At 30.6% G+C, this 18,202-nt stretch overlaps 1 protein-coding gene across 1 annotated transcript in view; it reads right to left on the bottom strand.

The window, feature by feature from the left end:
- Positions 1–2,859: 2,859 nt before the first annotated feature.
- LOC106457220 (40S ribosomal protein S3a-like) overlaps positions 2,860–18,202 on the bottom strand; it is a 25,368-nt gene continuing 10,025 nt past the window's right edge. Inside the window, exons 4-7 of the mRNA XM_013916613.2 lie at positions 13,821–13,946; positions 13,239–13,321; positions 10,156–10,265; positions 2,860–3,036 (exon numbers count right to left, since the gene is read on the bottom strand). Coding sequence (XP_013772067.1) covers positions 2,912–3,036; positions 10,156–10,265; positions 13,239–13,321; positions 13,821–13,946 — 444 coding nt within the window. The 3' untranslated portion in view covers positions 2,860–2,911. The remainder of the gene's footprint in view (positions 3,037–10,155; positions 10,266–13,238; positions 13,322–13,820; positions 13,947–18,202) is intronic.

Raw genomic sequence — 18,202 nt, 5'->3', positions numbered from 1 at the left:
CGTTGTAAGTCCGCAGACATACCGCTGTGCCACTGGGAGGGCTTTTAGAGTTACAAAAACAAATAAAGTAACCAGCACAAATGGTGGCTATAATAAGCAATTTAGCACCTCCACGAGAACATGGAATTGGAAGGATATCCATCTGCACGAGTAAGCCAAAGGGTCTTCCACAAATAAGCATATCACGTTAGAAACGAGCGAGATAAAGGAGACAGTTTCAAGTGTGGTTGCATCTAGCATCCTTTTTACAAAAAAAGTTGCCAGATAGAAGAAGAACATGCAAAGACTGGTAACTAAGGATGCAACTTTGCTAGATGGGGGGGCGGGGGGTGAAGCAACGAATACTATCAGGTAACATAAGATAATTTATCCTATCCGACCATTCAGGGTCATCTCTCTAGGAGACTAGAAAGCTTTTCTATTAAAAAAAACAACAACAGATAAATGGACTACCTACGTGAACGAACCTAAATGAATTTCACTATTTAGGTCATTTAACGCGATAAATTTTTTCTTTCGGTGTTTAAAATCAGAATAATTTTTTACTGAGGATAAAATATATTGTCATATGTAATACACGTAGAGTCCAGTTGGATCAAAGATATTTAAAACGACTAAACACAATCTTTCACTAAAGTACGTGCATTATTTACATAATAAAAGTTAGTGTATTTATATGAAAAAACAAAACAAAAAACAACGCTAAACATTTTAGCACTTATATTAGTTTCTGATTGTGATACTTTAATGTTTATCTCTAAAGTGTATTCATATATATTTTCGTATGGTAGTTAGGTAACAAATCACGTTTAAATAATACACTTTCCTATCGTTTCTGCATGTGAATGTTTTCTTTTTAAAGTTTAGTAAAGGTTGACTGAAATGATTTCCCTCGTTGAAACTTAACACGTATAAACCCATGCTGAAACTGATCATTTCCTGATTGTAAGCTTGGTTGTAATTAAACCAGTTTCTCCGGAAACATTTTTCACAAGCCAGCGGAGAGGAACAAAGTGTCACCTGGACAAACAATACTTTTTATGCATCTCTTCCCCGAGGGATAAAGGGAGCGAGCGACCCGAGTTCGCCATTTAAAATATTAGGTATAAAAGTTTAGAATGATAATATATAGCCTTAATGTATCGTTCAGGTAAAATAAATGAAACACAGGATTGAAGTTAGAATAAATTTACGGTAAAAACAAACAAACACTGCACAAAGAGTAACTGTTTAAAGCATATATCAGCGATGAAAATAGGTCAGGCTGAAAACATCTGGAGATTAACGGACAGCGCAGCTCACAATCAGAGGATAGACATTTTTTTCATAACAAAATCTAGTGCATTCTTAATATAACTTCACGTAACATAAATTCTGCATCTCCTATATTTATGCATTAATAACAGTAAAAAACAGCTAATTTTCCACTACAGGACATTATGTCGAGAAAAAAAAATATTTCTATCCCACATTTATCAATATCATTTTCAAGTTCATTGTTTTGTTGTTTGAAGTTAAACACAAAGCTACCCAACCAGATATCTGTGCTCTGCCCACCACAGATTTCGAAATCCGGTTTCTAGCGTTGTTAAGTCCGCAGACATACCGCTGTGCCACTGGGAGGGCTTTTCGAGTTGAAGCGTCACTACATTGTCGAACAACCAGCAGAATTTTTCTTTGCAACTTCTGTAAAGATTTCTCAACTTGTGCATTTTCGTCATCGACTTTCATCTAGAAACGAGTGCCACAACACACGTGACAGTTCTAATATGGCGCAGATCTATTAAGCAGAGCAGAGCCTAATTTAGAAATACTTTGCTCATTGATCAGCCTTCCAGTGTTTACTACTGGGACTTCTAACCCCAATATTGATTTTTCAAAGCGGATTTGCATCGATCGATGGGAAATTCTCATTCGATCTGTGCGTGTGTATATATATATATATATATATATATATACACACACAACAAAGCTGTTGTCCGTCTAGTATTGACGTCACAAGTTGAAGAACTACTTTTTCTTTGTTGTTAAGCGCAAAACTACACAATAGGTTATCTGTGCTGTGCCCAGGTTTTTAGCGGTACGAAACCTCACACTTACCGTTGAGCGACAGGCAAAACATATTTCCATGAAATTTCGAAAATAATCTGTACTATTTTTACACCATTTTAAACGTTATTGGTATGTTTTATTTTCAAAGTTATGTTAAAATGCCGCCCAGAAAATAGTTAATATACACATTAAAAAATGATTTAAAATTTTATGCTTATTGGTATTATGTATTATAAGGAACAGGAGCAACGAGTCTAAAAGTCAGTGTACCTTAAGCTTTAGAACTAGCTATGAATTACAAAGTACAAAAGTGTGATACAAGGTTTCCAAGTCAATAGCTAGGACTTGAAGGAAAATCAAATCAGATGATCTAATTAAATAATCTTAGCTAAATCCAGAATTCATATATGCTGTAACCACCACAGATTTGTGTGTGAAACTGGATAAACTGATGTACTTTAAAAAAAAAAAAATACAGCCATTTATTTTAGTCTCAAAATTATTTCAAGCAAGGTTTTAGCCATAAATAAATACTGGGTTAAGACACACACACATAAACACGAAACAAAACAAAATTGAAAGTGTAAGTTGTGCATGGTGGTCAATTTTGTTAAACTATGATAGTTTTATTCTGAGACCAAGAATTAAGACCACGAAAACTTCATTGATAGGTCCTCAAATGTTTGAGAGAATTACATCATCTTGCCCGAAATACAAGGAGCACGTAAATGTAAAATTTGGAATAACTGCGGAATATCAAAATTGTATGTAGTGTAATATAGCAAAAATACATTGAAACAAAAAACATTGTCCTTATACGATTCTTTATTTTGAAATGTTATTCACAAGTTCCAGCATTTTAAACAGCCTCCTGAATAGGTGGCTCATAACCTTCTGGTCTCTCTATAACAGTTCCTTCTTCTGTGGTGGTGGTAGTTGTAGGTTTTCCGGCACCTTCACCATGAATTTCTAAGAGTTTACCCACTGCAATAAATATACCAAATTCTATATTAAAACCTCTGGTTAATGTTGATAAGGTCCACAATAAACCCTAATACAAGCACAAATCTCAAAGAGTGTCAGTAGAGAATAGTGATAATTGTGTTAATCTGCCTACTAGGTCAATTGCAACTTGTTGAAAGTGTCATAATTAATAATGAAACACGTTTATTTTCATAAATATTTTCCATGTATACACACAAATTATAATTTTATATAAAATAAATTTAATGATTAGAATAAAATAAATACTAACTTTGTGTTTAGGTAAAAGTCATTAAGCATGATCCACCACAATAACTTGTTTCTCATAACACAATATAAAGGAATATTAACATGCTCAGCTACATTAACACAGTATTAAATAAATATAGCTGATAATGTTACGTTTTCCATTATCTTTATAAACTACAAATTCAAAAAACTTAACTTATTCTCATAGTACATGTATTGTTCAACAAAATGCACATAAAATTAATCATAATTGCATAGTTAATTTGAAAACAAACCATAAAAAACAATGAAAATACGTAAACATCATGAAGTTTTCTTTGCAAGTTTTATGTATTTCTTCAAGCATGTAGTATTTTCAGTTCAACTTATTATGGCTTCAGCATTACTTTTTGAAGTTAATTGTAATACAAACCTATAAACTTTGTATCTCAGGTTTGCTTAAAGATTTACAACATGAACTATTCCAATCTTGTATTATCAGTATCACAACTAAAGGAGAGCTGGTTTGTCTAACTGTGAAGACAGGTGAATGGTGTTAATGTATTTGTTGTCTATTATAATTTGCAACTCCTATGCTGAGTTCAATATCAACCACAGACAGCAAAAATGTGCTTGCCAGAAAATTTCAAACAAACTTCAATTTTTCATTAACGTTTAATTATAAAAACTTTTGCTTTTAACCCCCCCCCCCCAAAGAAAGACAGAAGGGACAAACTCTTTGAATGGTGCAGAAGTCATAATTGAATGACTGGAAAAACCTGGTTTCAAAATCACCAACGATGACCATTATGGAAAGGTCTGAGAGACAGCTCAAGAAACTGACTTTATTTGGATCAATAAATGACTTAGAAATACTATTAAATATGCTAAAACAGTCCAAAAAGCAAATTGTGGAAGTGGCCACGTTCGTGTGATTTGTAAATGAAGATTAAGAAGAAGAACGTTTTGAAGTCAGAGCAGAAACCAAAAAACCAAATTCATTTATTTAAATCAGATCCCAAGATGAAAGAAAAATATGTGATCACTATATAGAACAAGTTCAGCTCTCTAGCAGATATAACTCTCTCTGTGGGAACAACTGAAAACATCTGTTACAGAAATAACAGAATATGTGATCACACTATATAGAACAAGTTCAGCTCTAGCAGATATAACAGATGCAACTCTCTGTGGAACAACTGAAAACATCTGTTACATAAACAACAGAATATGTGATCACTATATATTCTCTAGCAGATATAACTCTCTGTGGGAACAACTGAAAACATCTGTTACATAAACAAAAGAATGTGATCACTATATAGAACAAGTTCAGTTCTCTAGCAGATATAACTCTCTCTGTGGGAACAACTGAAAACATCTGTTACAGAAACAACAGAATATGTGATCACTATATAGAACAAGTTCAGCTCTCTAGCAGATACGACTCTGTGGGAACAACTGAAAACATGTTACAGAAACAACAGAATAAATTACCCTAAAACAAGAAAAACAAACAGTAAAAATATATGGATGACAAGACATTTTAGACCTCATATAAACTAGAAGACTATCAAAACAATACCAAAAGATCAGATAAGCAGGTCAAAATGGAATGCAAAGATGCAAAAGAAATATGGCTGAATCAACAATGTCAAAATGGAATGCAAATATAAAATATGTCTATAAATAGATCAAGGAAGCAACTGGGAAAACATCATGTTCCAATAGAGGCAAAAGATGGCACCATCTTAACACTTTCAGCATGGGCTCGGTCCCTAGGACCAACCTTTAACCATTTTGTGCTTGTTACAGTTTTCATGCTATAACTTTTAAATTAGTAAGCAAATTATAACACAATTTAGCACATTATCAGTAAACATTAAAATGCTTTCATACAAAAATATATATTTTTTATTAAGTCTTAAGGTTTGAAAAGAAATGTTTTTCTCAGGCCTTTTATTTCTTTTTGCATGTTGCCTATCAAACATGCAAAGTAATTTTCATTTTAAGATTAAAAATACTTTTATGCATCAGACATTTTTCAAATTTCACATACGAAATCTTTATACCGTCCAGATAGTTATCAAATGTTTCTTAAGGAAAAAAACTTTATATTCTATCTGTTATTTTCAGTAATGAATCTCTGTACAGGTTTGGTAGATTTGATTGATCTTGTAACCACCATAAAAAAAATAAAAAATAAAAAGGAAGTAAATATAAATTATGTCTCTTTCATTCTAAATAGCTTAAATCTCATAACATTATACATTTTTATTATATTGACCTTTCAGCCGTGCCTGGCTAACAATACAGAAGTTACAATGATGCGGCACACGTGCACTCATGTTACTGTATTCAATAACATAAAACTGACCTTTGGTCTGTACAAAGTAACTCATCTGGGCTATGTTTTATTAGACTAGTATTTTGTAAAATACAGTCACATTTCAATTATTATACGTTATATATGTATATATATATATTATTGCTATTTTAAAATAAGTTGTTAAATATATTTTTCCTAAAACATAGAACAGTAAATAAAGAAGTAAAGCAAATAATTATCTCTTCTAGTTACAACCTTTGTACTTGGTTGCTGCTTGAAGTAGGTTGCTAAGCCTTTAAAAATTTTGCACATGGAGGATATGAAACATTTTTTTTTATTTTTTATATATACATTTGAATAACTAAAAAATCATAAATTACTACATTAATACCATAAAATTTCACTATAGTCTATCAAGCTTACTAACCAAGATGTATTTTAGTCTATAAAATATGAAATTTCGAGCAGACTAAAGACACCCTACCTCCTTGAAATATTGGTTCAAAAGAACTATAAAAGCCCCTAGAAATTTGAATGGTGTATTTAGACATTTTCCTATTACTAAAATTAGTTTTATAAATTTTAGGTCTATAAAACCAATACAAGAGTCATGTTTACAAGTAGTATATGCAGATTTTGTTAAACAAGACCGATATCTGTAGGTTTACTTTCTTCTTAGAATTCTTCCCAAGAAGTCGATAAGCCGTCTTAATGTTGTTAGAACAACGAGTAAAAGTTGTAGCTAGTGATGAGTTGGCCGACGCGTTTCGAATGCATTCTGCATCCATTATCAAGGCTGAATGTTGTGTGGATTGTGATTACTGTTGGTGGATATTTATAGGTATGGGTAAGCAGGTGGTGGTATCTAGCTTGTGGAAGGCGTTAATTGGTGGAATGTTATATTGTGGCTTGGGGGTTTCTCACCAAGAAGTATTTAAAAGTAGCAGTAGCAGCTAGAAGTAGTATATGGTAAATGAAATAGTCATCATCACACCAAAAATAGCATATTTCTTCAACCATCTGCAAAAGTCTAAAATTTATTATTTTCCTTTTTCAAAAATTGTGCAGATCACGACAAGCGGGTTTTTCCAACGAATTTCATATTCTGCTCCATGTTGGAACAAGTTTTCCACTTAAATGAACATTGTTCTTTATCACATTGACCTTCAATTTTATTTGGGATGAAACTAAAATTTTTAGGTCGTTCGTTCAAACTAATAGTTTTTCAATAGCCCTACTTCAGTAAATTCACATCTTCATACTTCTTGTAAAGAAATTTAAGCCTATTTTGTTTGTTTTGAGAATTCAACTTTCTGACAGAAAGTTTCTTTAAAACAAAAAGAATCCAACTTTCTTTTCACCCAGTTTCAATAACTTAGCTTACAATATTTTAACTTTTTCTATTTCATAACCATTGCCACAATTGTCAAATTTTACATACAGGACTAGTATAGCTTAGTGAAAATAAATTCCACAACAAATTAATGAACAACTTTCTAGGACCTTCAAGTTAAGGTGTAAATGTAAGGAATAAGGAGTTTATAAGTTATATAAGCAAATATAGTTGTTACATCAATAAATAAGTTGGCATTAACTAACAAATTACATATTCAAATCCATTAAATTGCAGCAATTTGCTATTTTCTGTAGAGATGTTTAAGTCAACTTATACTAAGTTAGATGTGGTTCACAGTGTTATGAGCAACACCTCAAGCACACAAAGTAGCTCTCTTATTTATTACTAATATGTGTGTGATATTACATAAGACTACAGTTTATATTCATAATTTTAGGAAAACATATACATTCAAATAGTGATTAGTGATAAATATAAAACTCTATATCCCAAAAACTTTCAAAAGGGGAACCTTTCTTTATCAGGAAGAAATTATTTGCTTTGATGAAGGAAGGCCTGTCTTTCAAAAGTGTTCGGTATAGAGGGTTTTGTACTTGTCATCAATATTTTACATTCCATGCCGCTTACTTTCACACCCTTTTTTTGGTATGAAAAATTTCTTACTCACTTAAACTACATAAAATAGGTGTATCACCTTCTGTCAAGTTTGCAGATCTGATGAAGGCTCTTTGAACAGGATAACAGACACATACAAATGGGATATAGGTCGATAAAAACTCAATATAATTACAACTATTATAGTTTCATAGTTTTCACATGGGAATGTTATAATCTTGACTAGTACATGATTTTTAAACAAATAAAATATAGAAAGGTTCGTCAATGTACAATAGCTTCTGATTAAAGCAAGTTATCTACACAGATCACAATCATTAACACGAAAATGTTGTAGGTAGTATATTAAGCTATGTACAGTTATCTAAGTTTATTATAACTGATTAACTATTTATTTCCCATATTATTAAACAAAAGATCAAATTACACTGGGCAGGGAGGACAATGTAATTCAACATGAGTTTCACTGTTATAATTTACAGGCTGTATACTCAACAGGGGTTTGTGATCCTGTTTTTTAATAAGGTGAATGTGTTGATTTCATCATAATTCAATAACATTTGAATCAAGCTCATATTTCTACTCTGGAAGTGACATCAAACCAAAAACTCCCAGTACAAAGGACTCAGTATATTTATGAGCAGAGGTAAAGTGCATTATTCTGTCAAGAAGAAATCCCTGGGAGTGATTTTACATAAATGCTAACCTGGAGGTGCAGGCAGTACAACTAGCAAAATGAAAAAAAATCTGCAGTAGGCTTTCGAAGTGAGTGAGAAAGAGTGTGTGTGTGTGTGTGTGTAAATTATTTATTTATTTGATTACTGCACATATATCATATGTGATGTGATTAAAGAGTGCTTTTTGTATTATGTACTAGTCGTGTGTATTCACATAAATATACCACAATGCAGGCAAGGTAGTGTTATCAAAACCTGTTTTATCAACAAAGGAACGCTTTCCTTACCAACTGAACAATATCAAACACTATCCTTACCAAATGAACAATGCCAAACATTCCATATTATTCATATGTTAATCAGTAAATTAGTACAATTCTATGTTTTTCAAAGACTTCTCTACCCTATAAAAAACTTGATTGTTAAAACTTTTACAGATTATTTTAATCTTCAAAATTTGTATTTCTTTACACTCTTTTTATAGAAAAATTCATTACAAGTTACTTAAATAGAGAATTTCACATTATGAAGTGTTAAACCAAATTTTAAGTCTTTCCTTTTATACAAGGTTGTTTTAACTAATAAGGCAGAGCATTCTACAAACATTTTTTTCCACAGTGAGATGATGAACAACTATGTTTTTGTCCAAAGCACTTTGCATTATATCTAAAAAGTAATTGGTTTTGATTTTATTAAGAAACTTTTAAAGAATTTTCTCCATAAATATCCAATTATAAATTCATATTATGATAAAAGCAAAATAATTAGTCAACGCTACAAGGTTGTCTACTTACATGATTTGATTTTAAAATGGCATATCACTTTAAATGATACATTTTTAAAAAGACGAACCAAGAAATATCCATAGAAAACTATGTTTAGTTCACATAAACTCCCCTAGATGATGGTCAGTTTGAAATTTTCAGCTTGTCATCAATGGTAGCATTAGGGTAAGGGTGTTTTTGCTTACAAAGAGTTCTCCATAACTATGTAGTTTAATTTTAGGGATATATATAATTTCCTAGATTAAATTTCAACATAATTTTGTATGCATTCAGTATGAAGTTTTGTTTCATTTGTTGTTCACAACAAAGCTACACAATGGGCTATCTATGCTGTTCCAACCATGAGTGCTGAAACATGGTTTTTAGTGTTACAAGTTTCCAGACTTACCACTGAGCCACTGGAGGGCTCTATGTGAAGTGATACTGTCAATTCTTTAAGTTTTTCAACAATGTCTCGGAAAAAATCAAATTCTTATAATCTCTGTCTGATCTAATCACAGGAAGAGTTGAAACTTTTTAAATTGAATATATTATATAGTAGGGATCATCATGAAATAAAATTGCTGCCATAAAAACTGCCCATTTAAAATCACCTTTTAAACATCTGAATATTAACAACTACTGTTTCATGGTATTGGCTGAACAAAACTAAAGATTACTGTACTTGTAAAGACATCCAAATCACTGTGTGTTTATGGAGTGAATCAAAATTTCAGTAATTGACAAAGTTTCATCTGAGTAAGTGAATTTTCCAGACAAACGTTCACAAAAAACAAAACCTTATCACTCTCCTTCTTTCACAGTCCTCTTATGTCTGGAGTCCCCATTATTCCTTTCTTGTACCAAAAACGATAGTAATGTGTGTATGTGTGTGCACATTTATTTATTTATATATATATATATATATATATATGAAATGGGCAATGCACTACTTTTGACAAACAAAATATAATTAAGAAAAATAAAACAATGTATAAAAAATAATTTTAAATTTTGCAAAGACAAATAGGGACCAATATATACATAACTTAGCTAGTTACAGTAATATAGAAAGTTTTAATGCTACAAAAATACTGAAACAAGAAATTCAAAACTACAAAATTTGAGTTACTTAAGGAATTCACTTACATTCAAACTTGGGTTTCTTAAGCACCTTTACTTTTCTGATCATAACATCATGCAATGGATAAATTCCTTGACAAGCCTTTTCAATATCTTTTCCAACACTGTCTGGGATCCTATATAATTTTCACAAACAAGACAAAATTAAAATCACAAGAAATATGCTGATTGAAAATAACAAAAAAAAAGGGGGGGGGGGGAAGAGATTCTAACATGCAAAATTAACTTATTTCTGGTCAACTTTGACTATATCATGCCTTAGTGATGAACCAAAGTACTAACACAAGTAGTGAAATAACATGTACTGATAAAAGTTCTTAACACTATGTTATCATAAACAAGATCATTCCTCATTGCCAAATTTTTTCCCTAAAATTAAGCATTTTCTTGACAAAATAATTTATGAATTTACTAAGTTTATACTATTTAAAAACCTTTTCAGCATCTATTTGTTATTTCAACAAAGGATTCAACTTAAAATATACAACTGAAGTTGCAATGTCAATGCCCTGTCAGTAACTATCTGTGAAATTACACTTCAGAAACAAGAAAATAACTTGCCCCATCGTTTAAGACAATTACTATTAATTAAGCAAAAATTAAAATTTTAGATAATTTGAAAACCTTAAGTTTTTCTTAAACAATAAAAATATAAATGTCTAAAATAAAAGAAGTAGTTATACAAACAGGGTCGTGAATAGGCAAGGCAGAAAAAATCTGGATGTTAATGTTAAGCACGACCAAACCCACGATAAGCAACAGACTTCACAAGGAATTTTCAGACCTATGAACATTTTCATGTTGCAGCAGAAACAAATTATCTTGATAAACAACTCCAGAAAATATGGAAGTTTATGATAACAATAACAAGTATGATAAGTATCAGGCATAATTCTTGTTTATTCAAAATTTTGAATTGTACCATAGATTCCATTAAGTACTGTCATGAAAGGAAGTTCATTATAAAACGTTTATAATATTTTGCATTATTTGATATCTTTAGGTCTTAAATAATGTATTAAACAATTTAATTTCATTGAACACAATTTTACACATCGATTTCTCGGCTCTGAAGTTCACCACAGAATACTTTTCATACTGGCACTCATTTTCATACTGATTCATAGTTTACAAGCAAAAGTACCCATCCCCAGTGATGGGAAAAGTTTAACTTAATATATCAATTTAAACTATTCCATGGACTTTAAAAAAGTTAGTTGTGTTGCAATCTTGGTTTCACTCAGAGCCAAAGCTCCGAGCTACTTATACCACCTACCATGAAAAGTAAAATTTGACATCAACATTATTCATACCTGTTCTCCTGTCATTTCAAAAATGTATGGTGAGCTTTTCAAACGTAAGAAAGATGAATGCTCAGACAGACACCACGGTTTGAAATATACAAGATATGTAGTTAATTCTTTTGACTGGATGTTGTCTAACAAACCCACAAATCATAATACCCTAAGTCAGTCTTTTAAACTCAAAGTTATTAACTATTATATCCATTCAAAAACAGTTGTGTATTTAAGTAATAAAAATGCTAAATCAATCACATGAAAATTGCACATTATTGGATGTGTTCTACAGGCACCTGTTAATCATGTGATTAACTCTATGACTATGGGTTGGGTGCATTGCACCCTCACCAAAATAACCACAAGAGCAGTTATACTATAACATTTGATGATGTAAAAGTATCTTCATGACATTTTGCAGATTATCAGTAACTGTTACAAGGCTTTCTTACACAAAATACCAGATATTTTAATTAAAGACTTGCTCTTGAATTTTGTAATGTTGACTATACAACAGGCCAAGTAATTTTTGATTTTTAGATTGAAAATACTTTTCTTCTCATCTGAAAATTGTCAAATTTCACTTGAATAATCTCTATAGCCTCCTAATAACCTCTATAAAAACTATCAAACATTATTTTTTTGGCCAAAATCTATATCTTATCAGATATTTTCTGTACATTATTTCTATACAGGATTGGACAACTTAACTGATGTCATAACCACCATAAGAAAATAAGAACCAAGTGGAGGATGTAAAACAATTTTTGTCAATTTTTTTATATACATTTTGTAATAACAAAAATGATAAATTACTATTTAAATACACTGAATTCCACTGTAATTTACCAAGCTTTATTTGGGGCTGAAAGATCTGATCACCACTTTGTCTCACCTCTACTCTGATATTAAAAAGGAAAGATGACATTTCTTACATAAATCCTTTATAGACTGGTAGAAATTTTATAGCTGAAAATGGGTGCTTCTAATTTGTTATAAACATGTATATGAGAGAAGTGGGTGTTGATACATATGAATTTCTAAAAGAGGAAGATGTAGGCAGAGCCAATATGATGGATTCACTAAATATAATATCTCAGCAAATAGAAAAGGTTATATTCTATATTCTAGCTTGTCAATACTGGTAATTTGAGTTTCTAATTTGTAAGAAACTATAGATCTTGTATTGTGGTTGTCATAAAATGTAATCTGAACAAAAACCTTTCTGAAACAATGTACTATGTAACACAGAAAAATTGATATTTAGTAATTTTATTCTTATATTTACTTTTAAATTAAGAAATTAAATAATGTATAATACTAAAATTTTAATTATAAACTACAATTTGATTCCAAATTTACTGGCACACATTCATTAAATAGTAGTTCCCTGTTTGAATGCAAGTCTACAAACGTGATGAAATGCCCTCTGACCCCCTTTACTAATAGTGATAGGGCTAATGTTAAGTTTTAGTTTTGTTTATATCCTACTTATTGTTGGATACTGAACTATACAGGCATTTTGTAATAAGACACATGTCTATATGTAAGTATTATGAAAAATTGACGCTTGGAAACAGTAAAGGAGTGAGGAAATATTGTTTTCGACTATTGTTGAAACATCAAGAACAACTGATACTTACTCATCTTGGAATAGACAACAATGTGAAATTTCACATGCTGGATTTTTGAAATGACACTAAAATCATAAATACTAGTAGTAAAGTTATAAGGGAAAGTTTCAATGCATTCACATTAATTAAAAGCTTATAAAACTCAAGAAGAACTCACAATTTATTCACAACTTCTTTCAAGTCACTGGAAGAAACTTCTCTAGTCATTATCTCCACCATCTTTTTCCTGATTTCTCGAACCTATTGTATATTCATAAAATTTAAATGAGAGAAGAAAAAATTCAATTAAATACAAAGCTAATGTACTAATTAAATATACCACAAAAAATTTAAATTCTGGTAGGTGACTGAAAAAATGTTAAAATCAGGTTTCACAGCACGGTCTTTTCCAGTGCTATCAAAACTGCTCAACCATTTTGGGACTGGCTTTGTCGCTGATAACAATCTTTTCACTCACACACTTAAAATGTTTCATAAAATTCCATGAAATTATGTACTTTTTACATAATGTATAGTTTGTGTTTGAGAAAAAAAAAATTGGTTTAGTATTTGCAAATTTTGGTTGCAACATTTTTTGTGAAACTCATATAAAAAACTGTCCTAGAAGTTTGTTTTACTGTGCTTAAAATATTGTAAAACAGAAGGAAATTACCATCCAACTTTTAGAAAAAAGTACATAGGTAGTTCTTAATATTTGTGGTAATAAGCACATTAAGATGAGTATTTAAGCTTATACAACCTGGGTATGTTGAGCATAACAGGTTTTCTTCACTTGGTTGGGCCACTTCCTGGTAAAGCCAATACAGAATACTCGAAGAAGATAACCATCAGTTGTCTTTATATCCACATTAGCTTCAATCAAAGTCTAAAATTAAGAAATAAACCACAGCTACATTAGTATAAATTCAAAAAGTCAATTTTTTTTGTATGTGCAGAAAGACAGTAAAAATTTGCACAAGGGTCAGATCAGAATGCATGTACCACGTACGTGTTATCTGCATTACTTAATTTTATTTCCTCTACGAAATGGATGATTCACTAAAATAATTATGTATTTTGTTGTAGATATTTACCAATAAATACTATAAAAAGCCTACTTCTAAAATCACTCATTGGATATCATTTGATTTAGGTATTTTAAGAAAACCATCTTAATCAAACCAAAACTTTATTAGAAAATAAAATCACCCCAAAATATATTATTTAGTAATTTGCATAATTCCAAAACCTGTGAAATGTTTATGAAAACAATTCAAACATTACAAATATTTGACTATTTCCAACATAATGCTCTGCTCATATACACCATTTGGATAATGTTTTATCCATCTTCAAAATCATGTGCTACCTAATGAAGATACCCAATGTGGTACAAAAATTAAGGAAAACATAGATACATTAATGTATTTTAGAAAATATTAAAATGTATCAAAGTAAGGATTAAGTAAGAAAACTAAAAAGTTTAGTGTGTGTAAAAATGTAATGGAATACAGTCAAAATTAGTCTTCTGACTTTATAAGCATCGTTAGAACTTTTAAGGCCTGAACTTAGGTCACAGTAAACAACAAAACAATCTTGGTCTTTCCAAAGAAATTAGAAAAAGGTTGAGAAAATAAAATTCACCAATGCAAAAATTTGAAAATTGATTCATATATAGCAATCAAATTCAAGAGCTCAATGACGTTGAAGCTTCTTTGTCAGTTTTTTTGTAAACAGTACAATTATATTTAGCATAATAGTTCAACTCAAGGAAAGTGTATACTGACAACAAGAACACGAGAACTATCAACCAAAAAGGTTAAAATGCATGTTCACATAGAGAATTTCCCCCTAAAAAATCACATCAGTATAACAATTTCAATCGTGTATATTTCTAGTCAAATGTCCACATGTTTTTAGTTCTTTCCTTAGCCAGTTTTAGTTATCATAAGTGGTGGATTATTGAACATCCTTAATTATTACTGTAGTAGAAGCTCTGTAGATAAAATAGAAACTAACTAGCAATTATTAGCTACAAGCTCTTATCACAATAAGCAAACAGAGTTGTTGGGATTTGAACTGTATGTCATCCCTATGATGTACTAATCCAAATGTAGTCTCTTGCATGTTCCACACTTTCTTGGTCTGCATTTTGGGATAGATGGTTTCACGTGGTACTGTATGTACAGTATTGGACAATCATACACAATAATGACTGATATGGAATTGAAAAGCCTCTTGTTATATTGGAAGTTTAGTCTAATGCTTTAGATACAAACAAAGCTTTTCGGTTCTTATAACAAGAAAATATGTTAAATTATTAACTGCCACTATTATTCAAAGAAGACCCAACTTATGTGATTTTGTAAGAAACAAAAATTTATTTCCCACCACAATATCCACTGTGTACAAAATTTATCTGAAAGAAATATTACAAAAGGCCTACTAATTTTAACTCGCACCACTCTCATTTTTTTGAAAAACAATAAACTAAGCTTTAAGTATTTCTCACTTAAGTTAAAACTTAACAATTAAACTATGTAATCAGACTTGCTGTCTTGGCTACTTTTAAAAAATATTACTACATTCACTGCAAAATTTATAGTATCACACACAAGTTAGTGGATCCAAATAACTTATTTATAGGATCCTTTCCTCCATATGCGAGTATTTGATTCATAAATTCAAAAAGTGATCAGATAAGCAGTCGTAAGGAAGTAATTCTTAGGAGTACGAAAAACTACCCATAAGTAACCAGGAAGATAACCAAGCTTATGATTGTAGCATGTTTAATATAAATAGAAATATACTATCAGAAATTATAGTTCTTACTCAATATACTCTGTGTGAAGTTTTCTAAAGGTGCATCTCTTAGTCTACATACATTTTTATACAATCATCAGTGATATAAAAACATTTTCAACAGTACATAAAAATTCTAATCCCTGGTTTTGTTTTTACTTTACAACTTTTATCAACATATAATGATACTCCTTTAATAGTTCTTGTTCAGTTTGGTCTGTTCTATATCTATTTTGTTATTATTTTTTAAAGTTTTCAGTGCTAACTGAAAGATGGAAACCATTTTCAATAAAAATGACAAATAACTTCAGATAAATGTTTCTTTCATTTTTGTTCAAAGTTGTTTGTCATCTTTATTGCAAATGTTTATATCTACTGAATGGCCTAACATCAAGATATCTTGTTCTCATAAATTATTCTTAACAAATAACACTTACTGAAATTAGTTAGTATTATATACACTAGTTAGTAATATATGGACAACTTTTCATATTGAATATGGGAGTTTTCAATTGTTTCATCTATCAAAATAAACATTTCCAGCACACACAAAATACACAATTTTTTGCAACTCACCATACTATGGATTGGGTAGGTTTATAAACACACTACAAGAATTTCATACTTTATGGTACACTTACCAGTATTTATCTCTAAAGTAGTAATTTCCAGTCCAATGCAATCAAGTATTTTGAAAAAGTTTAGTATATGCAAAACCTGGCAATTATGACTGCTCTTAACCCTGTAGTACTAGTTTGTTACTATCCATTTTAAAACATCACAGAAAAACTACCAAGTATGTGAAAATTCCACAACTTTTTTTAAAGGTAGAACATGCTAATAAGCAACCTTTGGTTAAAATTTTAGACAGGTATATTTGCTTATTAACTCTCAGTAACGACCTCCATGGGACCGACCTCGTAACCAATTTTGTGCTTGTTATAGATTTCATGCTATAACTTTTAAATTATTAAGCAAATGTTAACAACATTTGGCAGTTTATCAGTAAACATTACAATGCTTTCATACGCAAAATATAATTTTTTTTATTAAGTCTTAAGGTTTGTAAAACAATGTTTTTCTCATGCCTTTTTTTTCTTTCACATCTTGTCTATCTATCATGGAAAGTAATTTTCATTTTAAGATTAAAAATACTTTTATGTCTCAGAAAAATTTACAAATTTCACATGCGAAATGTTTATAACGTCCAGATAGTTATCAAACGTTTCCTAAGGAAAAAACTATATTTTATCTGTTATATTCAGTAATGAATCTCTGTATGGGTTCGGTAGATTTGACTGATCTCATAACCACCATAAAAATTAGGAAATATAAATTATGCCTCTTTCATTCTATAATGAACACAAATTATAACACAAAAACATAAATGTTTAGATGAAATACCTTAAATGTCATACATTATACATTTATTATTTTTAGTATATTCACCTTTCACCCATGCCTAGCTAACAATACAGAAGTTACAACAACGAGGCTCACGTGCACTCATGTTACCCTATCAAATAACATAAAGGTGACCTTTGATCTGTGCAAAGTAACTTGTCTTGGTTGTGTTTTAGTAAACTAGTATTTTGTAAAATACAGTCACATTTGAATTATTATACATTATATATGTACAAAGATTATTGCTCTTTTGAAACAAGTTCATAAACATATCTTTCCTAAAACACAGAACTGTAACTAAAGAAGTAAAGCAAATAATTATCTCTTCTAGTTATAACCTTTGTACACTATTGCTGCTTGATGTAGGTTGCTAAGCCTTTAAAAATTTTGCACATGGAGGATGTGAAATGAAATAATTTTTTTTTAGGTTTTATATATACATTTGATAACCAAACAATCATAAATTATTATATTGATACCACAGATTTCCACTATAATTTATCAAGCTTAGTAGCTAAGCTAAAGTTCGGTCTAAAAAAATATGAAATTTTGAACAGACCAAAGACACTCTACCTCCTTGAAATCTTGGTTTGAAAGAACAAGATGGCATCCTAATGCTTCAATATGGCTGAGAAAGCCACAAGGAGGACATTATGAGTTTCCAATTGGTTATTCATGCCATATATAGAAGTAAGTGTATATAAGAGAGCATTTCCAAAACTGGATAGAGGTGAGCGGGGCCCACTGCATTTCATTCAGTACATGAGCAATATCTCAGCAAACAGAAAAGATAAGACTTTTTATTTTATATTCTAGCTTGTCGATATTGGTAATTTGGGTTTCTAATTCACACAAAACTATAGACTTACTATTTTGACTTCACAAACATCTAATTTGAACCAGTGCTGCATTCAACATATCATGCGACACAAAAAT

The sequence above is a fragment of the Limulus polyphemus genome, unplaced genomic scaffold (assembly GCF_000517525.1).
Source record: "Limulus polyphemus unplaced genomic scaffold, Limulus_polyphemus-2.1.2 Scaffold304, whole genome shotgun sequence".
Classification (NCBI taxonomy): Eukaryota; Metazoa; Arthropoda; class Merostomata; order Xiphosura; family Limulidae; genus Limulus; species Limulus polyphemus.
This window is presented reverse-complemented; position numbering and strand designations above follow the sequence as displayed.